Source organism: Eulemur rufifrons, chromosome 20 (genome assembly GCF_041146395.1).
Source record: "Eulemur rufifrons isolate Redbay chromosome 20, OSU_ERuf_1, whole genome shotgun sequence".
Classification (NCBI taxonomy): Eukaryota; Metazoa; Chordata; class Mammalia; order Primates; family Lemuridae; genus Eulemur; species Eulemur rufifrons.
In genome coordinates this window covers 17879186-17896640 of record NC_091002.1, presented here as the reverse complement: position 1 = coordinate 17896640, position 17455 = coordinate 17879186, and the positions used below count along the sequence as shown (strand labels likewise).

Below are 17455 nucleotides of genomic sequence, written 5' to 3'. Positions count from 1 at the left end.
CAAACAACACAACACAACACAAAAGATCTTCCTGGTGTTCTTCCAAGGTCCAGGCTAGGACAGTGTTCAGCTGATCAACCCAAGCTGGCCCAGGGCTCTTAGAAATGTCAGGAACAGAGCCTGGTGCAGAAGTAACCACATTTATCTCTCACACCCTCTCAGACCCTTACCCCTGAAATACCAATGGTATTCCAAGTAAGAAAGTTTACTTTCATAAATACTTTAAGTAAAGATGAAGCTATGCCAGTACCAACATACTCTCCGACGCTAGGAATTTTCTCTAGGAGAGTCCTATAATGGCCCTGAGATGTCTAAGGGAAAAAAGAAAAATCCACAACATTTCCATTAGCACTCTTTTTCCATCTCTTCTTCTTGGCCCTCTGATGACTTACATTGCGCTACAGCAACTAAGGGATAAACACCTTTTGCTAGAATCACAATGGAGAAAATTATCCATTTAAGCCATTCTAGATATATAAGAGTTTCATGTCTTAAAATCCTCCATGGGGGTAAAAGTAAGTGTTGACTAGCCAGACAATATTCTTGCCTCTCTCTCACTCCAGCCAAGAATGACCATTCTAGGATTTCTAGCCAATTATCTCTCTTTACAGAGGGTGTAATTTGTGCTAGTGATATAAAAGCCAGAAACATGAGCCACTGACCTCCTGGACAGTCTTAGATGCCAGGATCTTCTCAATGATGTTTGCATCATCTTCTGGAGGCTCCTGGAGACAAAGATTAAAAAGAAAAAAAATTGCTGGAACCACAGAATCCAAGAAAAGAGTTCTATAAGAAATAACTACAGTGGGTACTACTTCATTCAAAAGTTCATCTTTGAGTATCAAGGCCTCCCTCATATCAGCCCACAGACATGTCAAAAGATCACATACATTTTGCAAAGCTAGAATTCAAAGGTGTGGGTTTCTAACCTCTGGGCACAACCCTATCACAGGAGCAGAGAAGTTTTTCTCCTTTTCAGATTCAATTTCAGATCTGCATTTGACTCCACTATGGCCAGGCAAGGTGGCTCACACCTATAACCCTAGCACTCTGGGAGGCCGAGGCAGGAGAGGCAGGAGGATCGCTTGAGCTCAGGAGTTACAGACCAGCCTGAGCAACAGCGAGACCCCATCTCTATTTAAAAAATAAATAAATAAAAATAAAACTGGTCCCAGGACTTACCTTCTCTGCAAAACTATCTACATGTTTCTGCATAAAAATTTCAGAAAGCTGTGAAAGAAAAGAATCTGGAGGCCTTAGAATTAGGAAGTCCCAATTCTAACATCTACCAGCTATTGACTTTGGACAAATCAATTAACACCTCTTAGTTTCCAAACCCATTAAAATAGGAGTTAAAAATATGTAACTCACTGGGTTACTGGGAGGATAAAATGGTATGTGAAAAAAATTTTTGAATAGTAAGCACTATGCAAAACAAGGTATTGTCTACTAAATTGTACCATCTTTCCTCTCTGTACCTGGAAATAGCTTTCTGTTTCACTGATCATCTGTGGAATGTAAATCCCAACTGCAAACAAATAAATTCCTTCCTTCCTATCCTAGTCATACATCAACATTTCTAAGTTCCTAATCTCCATCAAATCTTTCTACAGAGTATTTATTTATTTTATTTTTTATTTATTTATTTTTTTGAGACAGAGTCTCACTCTGTTGCCCGGGCTAGAGTGAGTGCCGTGGTGTCAGCCTAGCTCACAGCAACCTCAAACTCCTGGGCTTAAGCGATCCTACTGCCGCAGCCTCCCAAGTAGCGGGGACTACAGGCATGTGCCATCATGCCCGGCTAATTTTTTCTATATATATATTTTAGTTGGCCAGATAATTTCTTTCTATTTTTAGTAGAGACCGGGGTCTCGCTCTTGCTCAGGCTGGTCTCGAACTCCTGACCTCGAGCGATCCTCCCACCTCGGCCTCCCAGAGTGCTAGGATTACAGGCGTGAGCCACCGCGCCCAGCCCCGCTACAGAGTATGATAAAAAAAAAAAAAAAAAAAACCTGCATTAAAAATGACAAACTTAAAATAAGGATGCACTGAGTCAGAACACCCATGTTTAACATTCTTCCAGGACTTTGAGCAGTTTTGTTTCCCAGTGGTTTCATACGCACTATGACCTTTCCAGATCACAATATGAGATTTAAAACAGTATGTGAAAAGAACACTCATCATAACAACCCTAACTGCCAAATTCACTATTCTAAGTTCCTGATGGGAACATCCCAGAAGGATGTTTGTGTTGCATATCGCCTCCAGCCTACCCATTCTAGGGTCCAAAGCCATACAATTACAAAACACATTTCTTAAGATCTTAAATCAAACTTTTCCCAGACAAGTGATGGTGGTTTTAAAAAAACAAATGAAGGCAAATTGCAGAAAAGAATTATGGAAATCAGCAAGCAGGCACAGACAGATGTTCCTAAAGGTTACAAATACTTACTAAGCAACCTCAGATACATGGCATTGTGCTAGAAGCCATGCAGAAATTAGTATAATACAAAATGACAAAAGTCCTTTCTCACTACTCAACAAGAAGACAACTGAACTATAATTATTATATAATAGAACAAAGGGGTGGGAATACAGACTAAGCTTTTGTTTCTCTCTTTTAAGTACTTGGTCTGCTTGGTTCTCAAGCATAAGTAAGGAAAGGAAAAGGAGACAGTTTATTATCTGTTGCTTATCTTTTCCCTTTACAGCATAACCTTCTGAGGGCAGGGATCCTTCTCTTATACACAGATAGCTAACTATCCTAGAAAAGGTCCGGCAAAAATAGCTAATCGATAGGTATTTGTTGAATGCTAAATAAAGAGAAAGAGGGAAAGAGAGAGAGAAGGAAACACAGTGAGGAAATAAAGCATCAAACTCTCTGAAGCCACAGACTGGAGACAGCTATTTTTCTTGATCTCCATCACTAAATGTAAGTCTCTCCCTTTTCCGTACACTTAGACTTAAGGCAAGAGGGCAATGAGTAAAGGAACATGTGCTAGATGAAGAGAAACTAGATTAACGAGCCAACTTTCTTCCCAAATTCCTACTCACTTCCTTTCTAAATATCCATCCCACATTGCTTTTATTGAGGGCCTTTTATGTGTACGCACTGGTCTTACAGTAGTAAATGAGATATGTACAGTCTTCACCGTCAAGGAACTATCAGATATGCTAACATCATGCTTAGTTACTGAGGCATACTTACAATATACACAAATCTCAACTGTGTATCTCGATGAATTTTTACATACACACATGCACACTTATATAACTACCTCCCAGATCAAGTTATTATACACAACCTTTCTGAAAGACCCTTGTGCCGCCACTGGAAGTAACCAATATTCAGACTTCTACCACCACAGATTAGTTTTGCCTATTAAACTTCACGCAAATGGAATCATATAGTATGTATTAGGTTGGTGCAAAAGTAATTGTGGTGTTAGCACTGTTGAAAGTTGCCATTTGATATTGGGATACATTCAATATTTATTGGAATACATATCAATATTTATTTTTAAATAAATGTGGTTATGTTACACATCATTTTAATGCACATTTCTTGCTTTATTTTTTTTGCTAATGACTCATTACTTGCTATTTATTTTACATTTATTTTAGACTATGAAAATGATGTTAGACAAAAAGCAAATTCCAGCGATTTTCTTATTCAAGTTCAAAATGGGTAGTAAAGCAGCAGAGACAACTCGCACCATCAACAACGCATTTGGTCCAGGAACTGCTAACAAATGTACAGTGCAGTGGTGGTTCAAAAAGTTTTGCATAGGAGATGAGAGCCTTGAAGATAAGCTCAGTGGCCGGCCATCAGAAGTTGACAACGACCAATTGAGAGCAATCATGGAAGCATGAGAAGTTGCCAAAGAACTCAAGGTCGACCACTCTATGGTCATTTAGCAATTGAAGCAAATTGGAAAGGTGAAAAAGCTTGATAAGTGGGTGCCTCATGAGCTGACCAAAAGCAAAAAAATCGTTGTTTTGAAGTGTTGTCTTCTCTTACTGTACTTGACAATGAACCATTTCTCGATCGGATTATGGTGAAAATTGGAGTTTATGCAACAACCGGTAACAACCAGCTCAGTGGCTGGACTAAGAAGCAGCTCCAAAGCACTTCCCAAAGCCAAACTTGCACCAAAAAAGGGTCATGGTCACTGTTTGGTGGTCTGCTGCCAGTCTGATCCACTACAGTTTTCTGAATCCCAGTGAAATCATTCCATATGAGAAGTCTGCTCAGCAAATCGATGAGATGCACCCAAAACTGCAACACCTGCAGCTGGCATTGGTCAACAGAAAGGGCCCAATTCTTCTCCATGACAATGCCCAACTGCACATCACACAACCAACGCTTCAAAAGTTGAATGAATTGGGCTACAAAGTTTTGCCTCATTCACCATATTCACCTGACCTCTCCCCAATCAACTACCACTTCTTCAAGGATCTTGATAACTTTTTGCAGGGAAAATGCTTCCATGACCAGCAGCATGCAGAAAATGCTTTCCAAGAAGTCATCAAATCCCTAAGCACGGATTTTTGTACTACAGGAAAAAACAAACTTATTTCTCATTGGCAAAAATGTGTTGATTGCAGTGGTTCCTATTTTAATTAATAAAGATGTGTGTTTGACTTAGTTATAATGATTTAAATTCAGTCCGAAACTGCAATTACTTTTGCACTAACCTAATATTTTAATTCTTTTGTAATACTGTGTAGTATTTTGTAGTATAAATACACCACCACTGGGGGGTGGGGGAGGGGATGGGTGTATGCCTTCACAATGAGTGCATTGCGCACCGTTTGGGGAATGGTAACGCTTGAAGGTGCTGACTCGGGAAGGGGGGGGTGGGGAAGGGAGGGATATATACCTACATGATGGGTGCAACGCGCACTATCTGGGGAACAGACACGCCTGGAGTTCTGACTTGGGGGGAAAGGCGGTACATGGGCAACGTATGTAACCTGCAATTCTGTATCCCCCATAACAATAAGATGAAATAAAAAAATAAATAAATAAATAAATACACCACCACTACTTTATTTATCCACTCTATTGGTAAGGAATATTTGGGTTGCTTTCAATTTTTGTACTATGCATAAAATTCATATAAATTACGTGTTTTTTAGTAGACAAGTGTGTCTGTTTATCTTGGATATATACCTAGGAGTGGAAATGCTGGGTTATGGGGTAGGTATATGTTTAGTCTTAGTGGATATTGTCAAAACTTTTTTCAAAGTGACTGCAAAAACTTTTATACCCACCAGCAATATATGGGAGTTCCAGGTGACTTGATATTCTGTCTTTAACATGTTAGCCATTCTAGTGGATGTGCAGTGTTGTCTTTTTAATTCACATTTTCCTAATAACTGAGGATGCTGAGCACATGCTTATTGGCCACTTGGATAGCCTCTTTTGTGAACCTCCTATTCAAGTCATTTATCTATTTTTAAAATAGCCTTTTTAAAAATGTATTTGCAGGAGTTCTTTATACATTTTAGTTAAGAGTCCTCTGTCACATATATATATTACAAACATTTTCTACCAGTCTATGGTTTGCCTTTTCAATCTCTTTGTCTGTCTTTTGATGAATGGAAGTTCTACATAATCTACTTTATCAGCCTTTTCTCTTATAAATAGTATTCGTGGGTCCTGTTTAAGAAATCTTTGTTGCCACCAAGGTCATTAAGCCACATATGTAATTTATATATACATATATTTTTGTTATTGTTTTTTGGAGACAGGATCTCCAAAAAAGACCCTGTGTTGCCCAGGCTGATCTTGAACTCCTGGGCTTAAGTGATCCTCATGCTTCAGCCTCCAACTAGCTGGGATTACAGGTTGCACCACTGTGCCCAGCTCACATACATAATTTTTAATTTTCTAGTGGTCACATTAAAAAAATAAAAAGAAACAGGTGTAACTGATTTTAATAATATATTTTTATTTAAACCAGTATATCCAAAATATTATCATTTTAACATGTAATCTACAAAAATTAAGAAAATATTTTTATATTCTTTTTTCATATTAAATCTTTAAAATATAGTGTGTGTTTTACATTTAGAGCACATCTCAATTCGGACGAGCCACATTTCAAGTGCTCAATTGCCACATGTGATTGGTAGTGTCCATATTGGACAATATAGCTCTATAGGGTGTCCCAAAAGTCACCATACATAGAAAAAATGGGAAATTGTAGCTAAATATTAGCTACAATACAAAAATGTGTTCCCTTGGTCTATTTGTCTGTCTATTCTTATGGCAATACTGCTCTATCTTGAGGTTATTCTTGGCGGGTCTTTAGCAATTTCAAAAAAATTTCCACCAACAGAAAATGCCCTGCTTGGATTTTAACTGGAACTGAATTATAAACATCTTAACAATACTAAATATATGTATGTAGTATATCTCTTCATTTGTTTAGATCTTTATTTCTTTGTCTGCAATGTTTTTAGTACAGAGGACTTGCATATCTTCTGAGTTATTCCAGTCTATCTGATACTTTGATGCTATTATAAATTGGATTTTATAAATATCCTTTCCTGATTCATGTTGCAAGTTTATAGAAACAAAATACATATTTTTGTATATTGTCTTTATATCCAGCAACTTAGTTAAATCCACACTAATTCTAATGGTTTGTAGATTATGTTCAATTTTCTACATACACAGTCAAGTCATCTACAAATAATGAAAAAGTTTTATTTCTTCCTTTCTAATCTTTAAATTTTTTATTTCTTCTTTTTCTTTAGTGTAGTGGTCAGGTCCTCCAGTATATTTTAGAGTATAAATGATGATAGCCGAATTTTTTCTTACTCCCAAATTCAAGAAGAATGCATCCAATATTGTACCACTTAATATCATATTCGCTGGCAGTTTTTCTCTAGTGGCTTTTAAGATGTTCCCTCAGTCTGTGGTTTTCTATAGCTTAAGATATATCTAGGTATGGTTTTCTTTTTTGTATTTTTCCTGCTTGAGGGTTATCTGACTTCGAATCTACTGGCTGATATCCTCCATCAGTTTAGAAATTCTTGGTCATTAATTACACCTTCTAATGCTGCTCTGCTCCAATCTCTATACCTAGGACTCCAATCAGAAATACATTAGATTTTTTAACTGCACCCCACTTGTCTCTCTTATGCTTTTCCTTTTTGCTCTGTTCTATCCATTCATTTTTCTCTGTGAGCTTCAGTTTAAATTTTTTACACTGATCTGTTGTCATATTTACTAATCTTACCTTCTGCTTTATGTAATCTGCTTTTAAATCCATCCACTGGGTTCTGAATTTTATAAATTGAAATTTTCAGTTCTAGACTGTTGATCTGATTCTCTTTATAGATTTAATTCTCTGTTGGAGGCCTTCATTTAAAATTTATCTTGTCCATCTTTTCCACTATTTTCTTTAACATATTAATTATAGGTATTTTAAAGTTCTTTCCTGCTAACTCCATTATCTGGAGAAGCAGACACCTGGGGTCTGCTTCTATTAATATTATAAGCTTATTCTCTGGTTTTCAGCCACATTTTCCAGCCTCTTCAAACATCTAATAATTTTTTATTACATGTTGGACATTATAGATAAAAAGGCAGCTCCAAACAATATTTTCTACCACAAGGGTTTCCTACTTTCTCTTAGACAAATGGGAGGGGGGTCTCCTTGATCCAGTCAGGGATTGAGTTTGGTCAGGACTGGGTTACTAAGATTCAATTCAAGCCACCTCTTGTTTTATCCTGTTCCTGGAGCATGAATGCCCAAGGTCACTGATGGAGAACCTGGAAGGTCTTTTTTCGCTTAAGCCCTGACATATATAGAAGTTTTGAGCTTAGCATTTTACTCTCTAACCCCAAGCAGGTTAAAAATTTCACAAATATCTTAAGGGAGAGTCACTGTTTTGTGATAGGCCCATCCCTCTAGTGAGATGTTTTGTCTCCAAAGTACTGGGAGACTATAAGGTTTCAATCTGCCTTCTGGCTGAACTCCTAGCTTCCTGGGATGCTCCAGAATTCAGCAAAAGTCTCTTGGGGAAATCCCCTTGCTTTGGGGGTTCCTTTAGTTTCCAAATAGTTCACCATCCCTGTATAATCACCCCCAGGGTTCGATGGTTTCTCTTCAACCCAGAACAGTCTCTCTGGGCCAAGCCTGTTCCTTAACCTGTTCCCAGAACTGAGAAACATTTCCAGAGAAGAAAAGAGCCAGCAATTTTCAACTCACCTGGGGATAACTCTCCACCATCTGAAATTTTATTAATAGTTCATTTAATTCTAAATGAATAATCTGGATAAGAAATGAAGATGGTATGGACCAGGAGAGAAGCAATGGAGATAGTGAGAAATAGGCTGGATTTCTTCCATAGCTATCTGGTATCTTTTAAAATATGCTTTTTACAATGTAACTTTTTTTTTTTTTTCCCCTTCGGTCTCTTGCAATTGAGTGTTGGCCTGCCACGATCTACTACATCTTACCTGGCAGTGGAAATCCTCCAACACTAACTATTATTACTGGAGTTGCCTACGGCCTAGTTTTTGGGCTTCTTTTCTATCTATTCTCATTCTCTTAGTGATCTCATGCAGTCTCATGGTTTTAAATACTGAGTTCATTATGATACCTGCAAGTGTATATACATCCAGCTCAGAACTTCTCCCCTGACTTCAGCCTTATTTATCTAATTGTTACTTGCCATTTCCACTTGAATATCTCAGAGGTATTTCAAATTTCTAAAATCTAAACTCCTGATCCCCTAGCCAACAACCCCCCATCCCCATCCCTTCTACCTACAGTTTTCTCCCATTTGAGTTAGAGCAAACTACCCTTATAGGTGCTCAAACCAAAAACCTTATGTAATCCTTGACTCTTCTCTTTTCTCTCTATATACCATATCTGACTAGTCAAGAAATCTTGTTGGCTCTACCTTTAAAATATGTCTAAAATCCAGCCTATTTCTTACCACCTCTACTGCTTCTAAGCCTGGTCCATACCACCTTCATTTCTCACCCAGATTATTCTCAAGAGCCTCTTAACTAGTCTCCCTGCTTCTATTCCTGCCACACCAAGTCAATTCTCAATATAACATTGAGAATGACCCTTTTTATTATGTTACACCTTGGCTTACACTGCTTAAAAGGCTTCGCTTTTAACTCAGAGTAAAACCAAAGATCTTCCCATGGTCTATAAAACCCACAGGATCTACACCCACCCTCCTACCTCATCTGTTACCTTCAGGTCTCCTTGTCTATTTTTCATACATACCAGGCATGCTTTTACCAAAGGGACTCTGCATTGACTGTTTCCTCTGCCTACAATGCTCTTCTCCCCCACATAACTTCCTCCCTCCTTCACATCTTTCAATTCTTTGCTCAAATATTACCTTTTTAATGAAGGCAACTCTGACCATCTTGTTTATGACTGCAACACTCATCCCTGAATTCCATATAACTCTTACTCTGGTATCTTTTTTCACAGCACTTATTGCCATGGACATACTACATAATTTTGTCATTTATTAGGTTTATTACCAGCCTCTCTCTACTTATTTGTATCCTTTGAAAGTTTTGACCTTAGCGCTTTGGCCTACTATCCCATGGAGGTTCAAAATCTGCCAAACATGTGGAGGAAGAGATGGGTTGTGTATTTGTTGCAGGACCCTCCATGAGGGCAGAAATTTTTGCCTCCTTTGTTCCTTGGTGTTATCCCCAGCACCCAGTCTTTGGCATATAGTAGGTGATCAATAAATATTTTTGAATAAATAATGTTAAGAGATTTTACAATAGAACATAGTAATAGTAGTATAACGTGTTATGAGAACGCAGAAGCCAGAACACTTGGGTGAACTAGACGAAGCTTTGGAAATGAAGTGGTATGTGAGTTAGATCTGTGGGCCGGCACTGAACTTTCATAATTGCTGACTACGTTCCCTTCCTGCTTCTAAGTCTTTGTACCCCAGAGTAGCAAACAAGCATTCACACGTGTGCATACACACTTAAAGGAACAATGTTCTCTTCCTTACTACTGGATTGCTTCAAATACTCTTATTCTTACCTACCATGAAGAATAAAGATGGTTTCTCTTTTTTAAAATTAAAAAAAAAATTATTATGGGCGTATAATATTTGTATGTATTTATAGGGTACAGGTGATGTTTTGACATAGGCATATAATGTTAATTAATCAAATCTGTCACCTCAGGCATTTATCATTACTTTGTATTAGGAACATTACAGTTTCACTCTTTTAGTTATTTTAAAGTATACTCTTATTGTTGATTATAGTCACTATATTGTGCTATCAAATACTGTTCATGCTATCTAATTATATTTTTACACCCATTAATCATCCCCTTCCTGCTGCCCTTCCCAGCCTCTGGTAATCACCATTCTACTCTCTGTCTCCATAAGATCAACTGTTTTTAATATTTAGCTCCCACATACGAGAGCAAACATGTGAGATTTATCTTTCTGTGCTTGGCTTATTTCACTTAACATAATGTTCTCCAGTTCCGCCCATGTTGTTGCAAATGGCAGGATATCATTCTTTTTTATGGCTATATAATAGTCCACTGTGTATATGTACCACAATTTCGATAAAGATGGTTTCTGATGGAAGGATTTTGATTGCTATTCAGAGTATTTTACTAAGACCAGATCTAAGGAAACTTTAACACATGGATGAAGAAAGCACAGGACTTTAAGTATTAAAGGGATGCCGGAAGGCTTAAACCACTCTTCATCCTAGGAAAAATTTGAAATAAAATTTCAATTTATTTTTTGGCACTGGTTAAAGAAGAGAGGGTGAGCACTAGTGGGAAAGATCAATAGTGATCATCTAATACTGAAAACGCGTTTTCATTCTATCCTAATAAAAAGAAAAGGGAGAAGCATTTCCAAAATACACATCAAAGTAGGGAGGAAAATCAGGGCTTTTTTTTTCTAAACAGAGATTGTGCATAAGTATGATCATGTGTGTATAAACACTCAGTGTATACAGATACACACAGATATAAACTAAATCTGCTTGCCAAACATACTTCCATAACAACCATCTGTTCTCAACTGCTTGGAATTTCCTCAAATTATCCTTCAAAGAAGACCATTTTAATTCATTCACTTGTATGTCAGAGATTTATATATTTTAAAAATTTTATTCTTAGGGAAAATTTCAAAAACTTTTAACCCTATTCACCCCCAACCTCATCAACTACCTCATTTACTTCTATTTTGCTAGCCATAAGGAAGTGGTCTAGAAAGAAGCAAATCACTTTCAAATCAACAAGTAATTACTGAGTGCCAAGGAACACACCAAAGTAATATCAAGCTTGATGCCCAGTATCAAGGGGATTACACATTTTCAGGGAAAACAAAATAAATATATTTGTCTTAGAAATGCCCTAGGATAAATGCTAATTGGTATGACGGTAACTATAGTCCAATGAGAGTTCAGAGAGCAAGAACAGGTTGGATTTCACAGACTAAGTGAGGTTTTAGTTGGACCCTAAAGAACGGTGACTCATAAATGAAGACAGCAAAGAGGAAGGTGAGACGAACGAACCTGAAGGATAAAAGAACAGCAGCATAGGAAGTTATTATGCATATTTGGAACACTAAGTAACTTGTCCTATTAGAGTAAAAGCATTATACATAATGAGGAGTGGAAATCAATGAGGGTAAACAAGTAGTGTGTGGTCACACTTTTAAAAACACAGGAGTTAAGAAGCAACCACCTCAGATTCTTGAGCAGGTGACTGAGATATACTAGCAATTTCCCTGGTATGTCGGGAAAATTAGTCTGGTATTGGCTTAGGGAAGACAGAGATTTGTAGCAGGGAGCTACGAAAGTGTGTGCTGCAGTAAACTGAACACTGGCCTCAGCCCAGGGGCTGCAGCAAAAACCAAGAGGAAACAAATACAGGAAAGAATTTGAAGAAAAACACAGTATGAGAACAGGTAGCTGAACCCAATGAAGAAATGGGTACAGACATAAGAAACCCATCCACCCAGGCAAAGTGGAGCCTGATGATGAAGGGCCCCAACAATGCCCCTGTACTGAGCCACACAAGCTGGTACAAAGATACAGCAATGCCAAACAGCAGCCAGGAGCCTTAGAAAAGTAGGTCTGTCTGTGGGTTTAAATGCTTCCTTAGAGTGAGAAACATATGAATGCCGGTCGGAAATAAATACCAGCAAAAGGAAATGGAGAAAACAAGAGCCTGAGGAAAAAGAAAAATACCAGTTGCTTGTATTTCTCAGTTAAAAAAATCATACCTGTTTACATAATGGATTTTCAATATATTTATTCATTCACTGAATAAACAGGACAAGTACAACTAAGTACAAGTCTTTATGTTAGCTACTACTCAATGGAAACAAAGTTCTACCTATGCTAAGTGGAAATTATGATAAATTACAAAGTGAGGCTGGGTGAGGTGGCTCACGCCTGTAATCCTAGCACTCTGGCAGGCCAAGGCAGGAGGATTGCTTGAGCTCAGGAGTTCAAGACCAGCATGAGCAAGAGTGAGACTCTGTCTCTACAAGAAAACAGAAACATTAGCCAGGTGTGGTGGCATGTGCTTGTAGTCCCAGCTACTCGGGAAGCTGAGGCAGAAGAATCGCTTGAGCCCAGGAGTTTGAGGCTGCAGTGAGCTATGATGATGCCACTGCACTGCACTGCAGTACAGCTGAAGGGACAGAGTGAAACTCCAAAAAAAAAAAAGATGCCTATTTTGAAAAACTTTACACTCTGATTAAAGGCAAAAATTACAAGTGATAATCAAAACAGCATGGCAGAGGTAATGAAAATCAGAACAGTCATAGATTTAAGTGAGTGGTGTAAGGGTTCCAGCTAACTCAACTTTGAGAATATACTAATAACAACAGTAAATAATATTACAAAACAGAAGGTGGGAGTATGGTTTCATCAGAATGGCTCCTAGGAGTTAATGTAAATTTTACTTTGTTGAAACTCTTTCATGCCTGAATGATACACAGGAAAAAAAGATATAAACCCTACCCTAAAGTAGCTCATGTTTTAGAAGAAGGAAGCAAAAAAGTTGGCAGGTGTTCAAAAGACAATGACAGAGTTAAACATATCAGAGTGCGATAGGAGCAGGGAGGAGAGGCACTTATCCCCAGCTCAGGGGGAGCAAGGAACTTAGTCCTTGAGGAGGAAACAACTGTGCTCAGCCTGCCAGGCACAGGAATAGGCCGACCAAGAAGAGAGTACTGTATGCATAGACCACAGAGCCACAGGAGGACCAAGAGCTAAACCCTCGTTCAAATTAAAGTCCTTTTGTCATCACTTCTTGGCCTTTTGTGGAAGAGCATGTGTAGTATATGCTCCTATTGGTTTAATAGAGAACATGTATCAAATGGATTTTTGGAGCAGGGAAAAGGAACAGGAGCTTGCTCTGTCCACTCCATGCATCAACCTGATGTTGTAGTACCTCCAGGAACAGGACACCCACTCAGGGGGATAAATGATTTAAAAGTAAATAAGTAATTTTGCTCCAAAAGGCAAAAATCATACAAGCCACCGAAATTGTAGAAGGCAAAAACTGAGGCAGCCTTGTAAAAGCCTACACATTGTAAATGCACTGCAGAACCATGAACATCTGTCTCTGTTCCAGGCACCAATATCAGTTTGCCAAAGAATAAGAAAGCAAAGAGTCACAGTTAGGATGGAAACTTATTTCCAGCCCCTGGATCTGATACCCAGGTCAGGAGCTTGGGACTGTGTTCTGGACTGCAAAGTGGGGCTGTGATAATATGCCAGTCTTGAGCTACGGTGAATTGTGTGTAAAGATGTTTTTAGCAACTCACCACTCCGTAACCAATGCTGAGGTTGCTATCTGGGGCTGGGACAAGGGCCAGCAGTCACAGAAGTAGGCTTAGCATGCTGACAAGACACTGCGCAGATTTGGAGAGGTGGCAGTGGGGCCATTCTGGTGCTGACTCCATCCTTTTTTCTGCACTGAGCTAAAGCTAGCAGGCAGACTCCCACCCAAAGGGCCCTGGGACAGGAACATAAGAAAAAGCCTCATCTTCCTCAGTGATTTTCTGTGCCACCTGATGCCTGGAATCCATGGCTTTAAGGCTTTGCATTGGCCTGGGAAATCACTGTTCAAACTTCACCAGGAAGCCTGGTATGTAAAACAGTGGCAAATGGAACTCTTTTGGTTCTGCAGCAACCAGGGCTCTATGGAGCACTGATTGGAAAACCGCTTGATCAGCTGACTTCTCCAGTCCCAGACTGGCTCTCTGGCCTGTTTTGCATGCTACGCCAGGCCTTTGGCGCGGAGGCCAGATCCACATGGGTGCCTCTCTGAACATCAAAGCCAAAACCAAGGCTTCTTTCTTGCTTAAATTTGGTAAAATTTTTTGAGGCATAATTAATGCAAATTCCATTTTATCTTATGTTTCTCCATGTGTAAATCCTCTCTTTGCTGTATCCTTAGAAGGAAAAAAGAGCCTTGAATAAGACACATAAAATTTCCTGAATTATTTGTGTCAGATCAGCTATCACTGCCCCTCCAGTGCCAGGAGAGAAGTCATAACATCTGAAATACAGTTAATGGGTTAGGCTGAATGGCTACTAGGAGAAAATAAGATCCCTCATAGTGTTTTAACTATCAAACCAACCATAAAATCCCCTAGGAAGGAAAACCCATTATAAAGCAATACAATCCTATCACCTCATACCAGTCTTGCAAGAGCTATTTTTAACTATTTACTTAAAAAATATTGCAATGATAATATGTCAAATTATTATCCCAATAAAGTATTATACTCATTAGTTGGATAACCCTTGGCAGAGGCATGAAATCAACTCTTATATGCTAGTCACTGATTAACTGCTGCTATATAACTCTGACCTGGATTGTTCTGTGCCTCAGTTTCTTGATTGTTAAAATATCGACAATAACCCCTGCTCCCTGCTACCTTCCATGCAAAGACAGAGTCAAAGGATATGTGAAATTATATGAAAATGTTTTAAGTTAGAGGCAAGGTGGTTGGAGAAGATAAAGTATTATCAGATTCCGAAAGACACACCAGTGCCCAGGAGGAATGACAGGTATTTATGCTGCTACCACTCCATCCAGAGTGTGAATTCTGCCAAGTCAGCGACAGGGACTCTGTAACAACAGACGGCCTGTGTCCCAGCATGTGCTGCTGGCAATAATGTCCCTCCTACATGCACACCCTGCTATTTCTCTTGCTTTTCATTTCTTCTCTATAAGCTCCTTGGCACAGACCTCTTCCTTTTCAGTATTTAACCCTTTTCCTTTCTAGTACCTCTGCATCAAGTCCTAATGTTATTAGCTCTGTATCAATTCCTCCTCGACATTGCTCCCAATGGAAATTGCTACAATGCAAACATAGCTGTCTTGCTTCTCTGCTTGAACCCATCAATGCCTCCTACCCCAGTCTACATTATATAGGCCGAATACCTTAGGTGATATCCAAGGCCCTGCATCCTCTGCTCCTACTTCTCAGCCTCATCTCCTACTTCTCACCCCTCAAATCACACTCCAGCATTCAGCCGAGCTCATCCATTTGACATATGACCCTGTTGTGCCATTCAGGTCCTGGGCCTTTAGTTCCTGTTGGAAATGTTACTCCAGTCCCTGTCTTCCTATACCCCTAACTACTCCTTTCCTGTCCACCCACTGTACCTAGCACATATTTCCAGTCTTTCAATACACATTTGCTGAACCAAAGCTCCAAAAGTAAGTCCTAGTTCATTTGATCTCACTGAACAATTACTTACTACATAAGACTTTTACATTCTAATGGGAGAGACAAATAAAACAAAATCAGAGATCAAACACATTCAAACGCAATTATAAGTTGTAGTAAGTACTATGTAAGAAATAAAGGAGTTGAAATATAGAATCATTGGGACAAGAGGCAGGGATCTACTTTGGATAAAGGAATCAGGAAAGACCTCTCTAAGGAGACACCATTTTAGGCAAAACTTAAAGAATGGTAAACAATGGTAAATGTAAAGAATTCCAAGCAGAAGAAACAACACAGGCAAAGGCCTGTCAGTGGGGACGAACTGTTAGTTCAAGGCTTAAAAGACGGCCAGTCTTTTGACTGGAGAGTAATGAGAGATAAAGAAAAGTCACTTATCTAAAAAACTAAGTTAGTGCAATAGAGAGACTGTGATCATAGACGGTCCTAATGAACACAGTAAAGAGTCTGCATTTTATTCTAAGGGCAAGGAAGTTAAATCAAGCAACAGTTAAAATGTCCTAATTTATGCTTTAGCAAAGAGCTATAGAACAACTTTGTCAACTAGGCGAAAATGACTGTGCAGTCAAGGTCAGTACCCTCACGGAAAGGTCATACCTCTGCCTGCCAAGCCAGTGTAGAAGCTGAGAGCGCAGATGTTCGGCCAGCTCCAAGAACAGCGATTGTTTCCCCATCATCGTCCACCACTTTGAAATCCAGGTCCTCGTTGTATTTTCTGCGCTTTACTTGCCGTCCTGAGCGTCGTTTCTGCAGGGCAAACGCACCCATCAGAGAAGCTCTGTGAGTTGAAGAGGCAAAAACCTACACAAGAATACCCTCATCTATATTTACTAACACGCCAAGGAGAGCCTTCTCACCTTACGAAAGAAATCTTTCTTAAACACAACTCTTTTAAGGACTAAATTCACTCAAAAGGGGATCTAGACGAGTGAGCTAGTGAGTAAAAGCCCAATCTCCAAATTGCTATTAACCACTAAAAAGAAGGTAGAGTCTGGTGAGACATGTTTTGTTTGTCAATGGCAGTGATTTTTTTCTTCCTTTCTGGGATCTGCTTCTACTCCAATAAAACAGAGACGGGAGGTGAACTCCATCATCTTTGAGGTCCCTGTGGCATTAGCTAGAAGCTCAGATTTTATAACAATGACAATGATAGTACTTTATTTCGAATTCACAATACTTACCACATACTTCTAACAGTGTGGTTTGAAAAACTAATTAATACGAGTTTTATGAGAACGTAGTTTGAGAATCTCATAACACTTCTTGAAATGCAGAGAGACAGCTTAAGCATGACAAAACAAGTTCATGAGTGACCTTGATTGTGACGATCTAAGGACTCATCGCTAATTTAGTAGCTTGTACCTTTTAAAGAAACATTCAACAACAAAGCAGCCCAGTGGCTTGCCTCAAACAGAGAGCCATACACTTCACCTCTACTGACTCATCATATCCAGGTAACTACAGACTCACTTCAGGGAACCCTTCACCAACTAGCTCATTCTCAAATATTTAAACCTTAAAAAACAGAAACAAAAGCAAAATCCAACTCTCTTTTTTTCTAAAAGATACCTCCCGGACATCTCTCTGTGTTCCCATCACTTCTTCACTAAGTCACTATGTTAAACGTTCTAAGGCGTTTAACTTTACATGAGGGATTCTACATAAAAACCTTGCCCTGAGCCCACACACACAGATC

At 38.9% G+C, this 17455-nt stretch overlaps 1 protein-coding gene and 1 pseudogene across 4 annotated transcripts in view; one reads left to right on the top strand and one right to left on the bottom strand.

The window, feature by feature from the left end:
• The window catches only part of CHD6 (chromodomain helicase DNA binding protein 6), a 199453-nt gene that overhangs the window by 98314 nt on the left and 83684 nt on the right, over positions 1–17455 (bottom strand). For all 4 annotated transcript variants that reach the window (XM_069496135.1, XM_069496137.1, XM_069496138.1 and 1 more), the window contains 2 exons: positions 16357–16506; positions 663–725 (listed from right to left, as the gene is read on the bottom strand). In XM_069496135.1, coding sequence (XP_069352236.1) covers positions 663–725; positions 16357–16506 — 213 coding nt within the window. The remainder of the gene's footprint in view (positions 1–662; positions 726–16356; positions 16507–17455) is intronic.
• On the top strand, positions 13300–13470 carry LOC138401359 (U2 spliceosomal RNA; annotated as a pseudogene).